Source organism: Pieris brassicae, chromosome 12 (assembly GCF_905147105.1).
Source record: "Pieris brassicae chromosome 12, ilPieBrab1.1, whole genome shotgun sequence".
In the NCBI taxonomy this organism is placed as follows: domain Eukaryota; kingdom Metazoa; phylum Arthropoda; class Insecta; order Lepidoptera; family Pieridae; genus Pieris; species Pieris brassicae.
This window is the reverse complement of record NC_059676.1, coordinates 3823002-3830594: the sequence shown is the minus strand read 5'-3', so window position 1 is coordinate 3830594 and position 7593 is coordinate 3823002. Positions and strand designations below refer to the sequence as shown.

General features: G+C 42.9%; 1 protein-coding gene across 3 annotated transcripts; it reads left to right on the top strand.

Moving 5' to 3' along the window:
* Window positions 1-5488: 5488 nt before the first annotated feature.
* LOC123717373 (malate dehydrogenase, cytoplasmic) lies at window positions 5489-7514 on the top strand. Of its 3 annotated transcripts, none has more exons than XM_045673327.1 (3): window positions 5489-5631; window positions 5738-5878; window positions 6347-7514. In XM_045673327.1, exons 2-3 carry the CDS (start codon window positions 5876-5878, stop codon window positions 7334-7336), a joined length of 993 nt encoding a protein of 330 aa, XP_045529283.1. In that variant the 5' UTR covers window positions 5489-5631; window positions 5738-5875; the 3' UTR covers window positions 7337-7514. The 3 variants fall into 3 exon arrangements, with proteins under 3 accessions (XP_045529283.1, XP_045529282.1, XP_045529284.1); XM_045673326.1 differs by having other exon boundaries at window positions 5559-5631; window positions 5734-5878; XM_045673328.1 differs by lacking the exons at window positions 5489-5631; window positions 5738-5878 and adding an exon at window positions 6053-6175.
* Window positions 7515-7593: the final 79 nt, after the last annotated feature.

Here is a 7593-nt window from a genome sequence, read left to right as displayed (position 1 = left end):
TTGAAATTAAAAAAGTTTTCATTAGCAATGTTTCTAACTGGCCAGTTCTAAACATTTTCAGTGCTACCCACGTAAAGATACTCCTGATGAGTAGGACCCAAAAAGAGAGCGGAAGAGATAGGCTTTCTCCTTTGAGATGTTGGCCATCAAGTTATCCATCTGTAGGTGATTAGTACGTGTCGTCATGAAACAATAATTCGTTCTGAAAAGAACAGTTAATTGCGTTACCGTTAGGACAACTTTTTGCCGCGCCTCGATTTTATTGTCTACGCACCCTTCGCATCTTGGTACCACATGTTACCACTAGTGGCCAGGTAGGATAATTTTTGTATATAAATCTACAGTTTTTAAAAATTAAACACATTCCACATTCCATCTTCACCTCTTCTCAACGAATTATTAGGAAGTTTTATTTTAACCAAATAAGGACCAAACAACATAAACCAAAATTACCCTAAAGTGGTGACCCCGAGAAGAACACCAAGAAAATTGAAGATGACGACCACAGAAAATTCCGGTGCAGAGCGTCAAGTTTCATCACAACCGTCGAGCCAAGAAGTCTCCGGTATCTCACTGTCACTCCGTGTGCCACCAATTCCAGAACAACCAACCATCGACACCCTCATCGGTGAAATAAGAAGGTTGTCTTTGGAAGTTGCCGAGCTACGAGCACAACCTCGCGACAACTACCGCAACAGTCGTTCTCGCCACCATTCACATTCACAATCACGCTCGCGGGACGCATCAACAAAGCGCGACGAAAACCGACGAGAGTCGCAGATGGAAGATCGAAGCCGGAAAAAATCTCCATTGCCGTACTGCTATTACCATCATCGCTACGGTATGGACGCGAAGAAATGCGCACCACCATGCAGTTTCAAGCCCATAAATCAGTCGGAAAACTAAAAGTAACGCTGGCCGCGGCGGGAACCGGCGTTACCGAATCATCACACCGCCTTTTCGTTACCGACAGGGTAACGAAACTTACCTTTTTGGTCGACACAGGAGCCAATATCTCCGTGCTACCAAAGACAAAAGGCTCACGCGAAAAACCACTGCCGTTTCAACTCTACGCCGCCAACAACACGGTCATTCCAACATACGGAGAGAAGTCACTCCAACTCGATCTTAACCTCCGAAGACCATACACATGGAAATTCGTCGTAGCAGATGTGTCTAAGGCAATCCTGGGAGCAGATTTCTTGCAGTACCACCACCTCATTGTCGACGTAAAAAACAGAAGACTGATCGACGGGAAAACAAAGCTGGTAACAAACGCTCAACTCAGTACTGCAGACATACCTACAGTTCGTAGTATTGACATTGAGCAAAATTACCACAGCATACTAGAAGATTTCCCAGGCACAACCAGAATCACTTCAATGAAGCTTAGTCCCAAACATTCCGTTGAACACTTCATTGAAACAAATGGACCGCCCCTTCACTGCAAGCCACGCCCCATTGCACCGCATCGTTATGAAATGGTCAGGAAAGAATTCCAAAACATGATCGATCAAGGGTTATGCAGACCAAGCAAAAGCCCTTGGGCATCACCTCTTCACGTCGTGCCAAAGAAGAATGGAGACCTACGCGTGTGTGGCGATTACCGAAGACTCAACGCCATAACCAAGCCCGATCGGTATCCCATACCACGCATACGTGACTTCACATACCAACTCGCAGGGAAGAAAATTTTCTCCACACTTGACCTCAATCGCGCGTACCAACAACTGCCAGTCAGCGAGCAAGATGTGGAGAAAACCGCCATCATCACACCTTTTGGTCTTTTCGAGTTTCCGCGCATGTGTCCTGGTCTAAAGAACGCCGGATAGACTTTCCAACGCTTTATTCACGAAGTACTACGCGAACTCGACTTCGTATTTCCTTTCGTTGATGATCTACTCATAGCATCAATCGACGAGGATGAGCACCGAAAACATCTACGCATCGTATTACAGCGACTAGAAGAATACGGCATCACCATCAACCCATCAAAATGTGTTTTCGGCCAGCCAACTGTGAAATTCCTCGGTCACCAAGTCACAGCGGAAGGAATACAGCCACCCCAAGAGAAGGTACAAGCTATTACAGACTTTCCAAAACCACAAACCGTAGAAGAACTACGACGTTTTCTCGGTATGATAAACTTTTACCGTGAAAATATCAAAGATGCCGCCACCATACAAGCGCCTTTAAATGCCTACCTGCACAACGTCAAGAAGCGTGACAAAACTAAGATCGATTGGACCACTGAATCAACGCAAGCTTATGAAGCATGTAAAGAGAGCATAAAAAACGCCGCTTTACTTGCTCATCCGTCTCACCAGGCGACACTTGCTATATTCAGCGACGCTAGCGACAAAACAGCTGGTGCCGCACTCAATCAATTTATCAACAACTCATGGCAACCACTCGGCTATTTCTCGAAGAAATTCACCGACGCACAGACTCGCTACAGTACCTACGATCGAGAGCTACTCGCCATCTACATGGCTGTCAAACATTTCCGCAAAATGTTCGAGGGACGAGAAATAATTATATTTACCGACCACAAGCCGCTAACTTTCGCTTACACAAAAACAAATACAAACAGCGAATCACCGAGACGCACCCGACAGCTACTTTATATCAGCGAATTTACCACTGATATACGACACGTCAGTGGATCTCAAAATGCAGCCGCAGATGCATTATCACGTGTCGAAGCAATCACCTGTCCATCGCCGATCGACTACAATCTACTTGCAGAAGCTCAAGAGCGCGATAGCGATACCATTAAAGCACTCAGTCTACAGAGCAACTTATGTTTCAAGAAAGTCAACCTGCCCGTCTCAAATATCAAATTACACTGCGAAACTTCAACCTCACAGTTACGTCCGTACCTACCAGAAGAATACCGACGTACCGTATTCAACGCAGTACATAACGTTAGCCACCCTGGAATCAAGACTACGAGAAAATTAATTACGCAACGTTACTTTTGGCCCTCAATGAACGCAGACGTCGGCAAGTGGGCAAAAGTATGCCTACAGTGTCAGCGCGCCAAAATACAACGCCACACATCAAGTCAATTATCAATTTTTTCACCAACCGAACGATTCGAACACGTTCACATCGATATCGTTGGTCCGCTACCTACCGCGGCCAGCGGTCATCGATACCTCGTGACAATGATCGACAGAGCAACGAGATGGACCGAAGCATACCCATTATGCGAAATATCAGCTGAAGACGTCGCCAAAGCGGTATACGAAGGTTGGATTTCCCGTTTCGGTTGTCCTGTAACAATAACAACGGACCAAGGACGCCAATTTGAAAGCAGAGTATTTGCATCTCTTTCTCGCTTACTAGGAATCGAAAAAACGCGTACAACTTCATACCACGCACAGTGTAACGGTATCATCGAACGATGGCACCGTGTCCTTAAAGCCGCATTAAAAGCAAGGCTACAGACCGCAAGAAGCTGGATCAACGAGCTCCCAACCGTCCTACTCGGATTACGCGCCGCTATGCGAAGTGACACCGGCGTAAGCGCCGCTCAGCTTACCTACGGTTGCAACATACGCTTACCCGGTGATTTCTTATCAACGACCCGCAATGACGTCATCATGGACTCTGGCTACATCGATCAGCTGCGCGACGCAATACGTAACCTGCAACCAATGCCGAGTCAACCACACAGCAACACAAAACCCATATTCGTTCACCGCGACCTGCAATCATGTGAATACGTATTCGTACGCATAGACGCCGTAAAGAAGCCATTACAAGCACCTTACTATGGACCCTATCGCGTGCTGAAACGAGACAGTAAGATATTCACGCTGCAGTTACCTAACCGTGAAATGAATATCTCTATCGACAGACTTAAACCTGCCTACACTATCGCCGAGCAAGATGTGCCTACTGATACAACAACGAGTACCTGCAACAAGCAAAACACATCAAGTGCGAGCGAACTACATGAACCATCAAATAGCCTGAAACATCAAAATGACAACAACCTGAAACAACAAGACACTGGGAACACCTCAATACCTACAAGAACAACTCGCCGAGGCCGCGTTATACGCCTGCCGGTACGCTTCGCTAGAGGGGGAATCCTGTAGGTGATTAGTACGTGTCGTCATGAAACAATAATTCGTTCTGAAAAGAACAGTTAATTGCGTTACCGTTAGGACAACTTTTTGCCGCGCCTCGATTTTATTGTCTACGCACCCTTCGCATCTTGGTACCACATGTTACCACTAGTGGCCAGGTAGGATAATTTTTGTATATAAATCTACAGTTTTTAAAAATTAAACACATTCCACATTCCATCTTCACCTCTTCTCAACGAATTATTAGGAAGTTTTATTTTAACCAAATAAGGACCAAACAACCTAAAGTAAAACTACCCTAAACATCCCAAGAAGTTGTGGCTTGCAGAAATTATCTTGTATAGCCTGGGCAAGGGGACAGAAGGCATGTGTTCCCAAATGTAGGCGAGCTAAATTCTTACCAATTCTTTCCATATGCTTTTTTGACGAACTTAGAGGCTGAGTTGTAGACCCGTAACTTCGCTGTTTTTTTACATCACGTGACGCCGCTGCTTGCACCCAGGCCTGAAAACACTCCTGCTTTCAGCATGCTGCCGTTTTGAAGGGGCTTTCGAGTGTTGGGACTTGCCATTGCCCTACAGAACATGAGCAACAGAGTCGAAAACAGCATCAAGATTATCCAGCGAAAAACATATCGGCACCCATGGCTATATCCTAATAAAAAAATATGGCTAATTTGCTAAGCTATAGTAGTCAGACGTGGCGACAGCCCACAAAGCCAGTCCGATTAAGGCGCGTAGATTGCTCAGTTCTCCGAACTGGGCAATGATCCTAAAAGTGGATTGATCGATCGCAATCGTCTGGTAGCCGTCCAGAGGTCAGCAGTAGTTCCAATAGTGCAGGTTTATCACCTTCGAAATCTGGAATTTTCGTGATGGAGGGCACAATTTGTTCCAGGTCCTGGGAAAAATAGTAAATTAATGTTCATCCTGCATAATCGGTCGTTAAAATCGTCAAGTACTACAATTTCAGCGGTGGGAACGTTTTGGAGTCAGCAACCGATTGAATATGCTCTACGTAATTTCTGTATTACCGCTATGGAATCTATATAAACTAGCGTAGTATCCCAGATAGTCGTCGCATTCTACGTGCAAACTAAGAGTAGGTCTTGCCTTCAAGGATCGCGAGGAGACGAGAGCAAATATCCTCCCGAATCCTCAAAGTAGAGGGGGAAGGAGGTGTCGCCTGTAGTGGATATTTTCCCTTATTTCGATGAGATATATCAGTACAACCCGTATCGAGTGCAATTCAAAATGTGTGCGTGGGAAAGGAGTAGGAAAGAGAGAGGAAAGATAGTAGAACGTAGTAGTAGAGGTGCCATTACTAGGGGTAAGGGCACCGCATGAAACGCTAGTATAATAGGATAAACCTATTGGATCAATTTACGACGGATTTCTGAGATGTCTGTCGTTAAGAGGCTTTATAAGTCAAAGAGTTGACGTTGACAGTTACTCATAAAGAAATCATTTATCCTACAAACAAATATCATTTTTATCAATATTAAGTCTAATTCCAAATTGCTTTGAATAAGGTATGTTTTGTGTTCACGTGAAAGATGAGTGTTCATTAAAATTGGTAGATTTACAACTACTATCGACTATACTTTAAAATTTTAATTTTGCATGTGGCAAAGATAGAAGAAGACTACAATCCAGTACAATCTTTCAAGATTACGGGTGACCTTCAAAACAGGATTTTTGGAGCGGTCCGTCGGCATATCACCGTGATTTGTAATTTAATAATTTTAATATTTTGCAGAATTTTCTTAAACTATCATGGTAAGTTTACGTAGTTTTAATACTTAATAGGAATGAATTCTCCAGTGACATTCATATGACCTCTGTATATTATGTAGTTTATAGACTGGTTATTTTATATCTCATAAGTTTCTTTTGTAAAATTAACAATCTGATTGATCGATTGCAGTCTGATAGTGTTATCATTATTTAATTAGAAAACCACTTGTACATTTTAACTTTAGATATTTGAAAATGTTAGCTTCTTGTTGCTGTTCACAAAAACTTAGTACTAAACAACAAATTATTGTAGTAGCAAAGGAAAACAAAACCAAAATGGTAAGTTATTCTTTCTTCCACTTCATACAAAATACTAAGTATTTTTGTCTCATTCAGTTTTATTTGGTCATCCATAGATATCTGATATTTTAAAATAATATGTGGAAAGTGCTCCTGAAGAATGTTGTCAGTTAGTTGTACTTAAATTAACAGGCAATATATTCTTTGCAGGCGGAACCAATTAAAGTGGTAGTGACTGGTGCTGCTGGGCAGATTGCATACTCTCTTCTCTACCAAATTGCTTCTGGTGCAGTTTTTGGCCCAGAACAACCAGTTTTTCTTCATCTCCTGGATATTGGTCCGATGATGGGAGTTCTTGAGGGTGTTGTCATGGAGTTAGCTGACTGTGCTTTGCCCTTACTTGCTGGAGTACTCCCTACTGCCAATCCTGAAGAAGCATTTAAGGATGTAGCTGCAGCATTTTTAGTAGGTGCTATGCCCAGAAAAGAAGGCATGGAACGTAAAGATCTCTTATCGGCCAATGTTCGCATTTTTAAAGAACAAGGGCAGGCCTTAGACAAGGTGGCACGTAAGGATGTTAAAATACTTGTTGTTGGAAATCCAGCCAACACTAATGCTTTGATTTGTTCTAAATATGCCCCATCAATACCTAAAGAAAATTTCACTGCCATGACGCGTCTTGACCAGAACCGTGCCCAGGCCCAATTGGCAGCGAAATTGGGGGTGAGAGTCCAGGATGTTAAGAATGTCATCATTTGGGGTAACCACTCCTCCACACAGTTCCCAGATGCATCAAATGCTGTTGTCACAGTCAATGGTGCTCAAAAGCCAGTTCCAGCTGCACTTAACGATGATGAATTCTTGAAGTCCACCTTTGTCACAACAGTACAGAAGAGAGGTGCAGCTGTTATTGCAGCTAGAAAAATGTCCTCTGCTCTGTCAGCTGCTAAAGCAGCATCAGACCACATGAGAGATTGGTTCTTAGGCACTGGTGATCGTTGGGTCAGTATGGGAGTTGTGTCTGATGGATCGTATGGTACACCACGGGATGTAGTGTTCTCATTCCCTGTTACAGTCAGTAATGGCAAGTGGAAGATTGTTGAAGGTCTGACCATTTCTGATTTTGCTCGCAAAATGATTGATGCAACAGGTAAGGAGTTGGACGAAGAAAAGAATGATGCTTTGGAAGTTTGCAAGTAATCTTAGGGTGTAGGTATAAGGATAAATGAGATTTTGTTGATATTATTGGCAATAAATTATCATACTTTGTATGTCAGTTATAATTTCACAGCTATTATTCTGTTGTATTTAATTCTTATTTAAGTGAGCATTTAGATAGCTGTGTTGTTTAGAATGAAATAAAAACTATTCATATTTTTGATAGCATTTTATTGATGTTAATCAATAATGTAACAATATTTTCTCCTCTACAATCATTAAGAAATCATATCACCTAA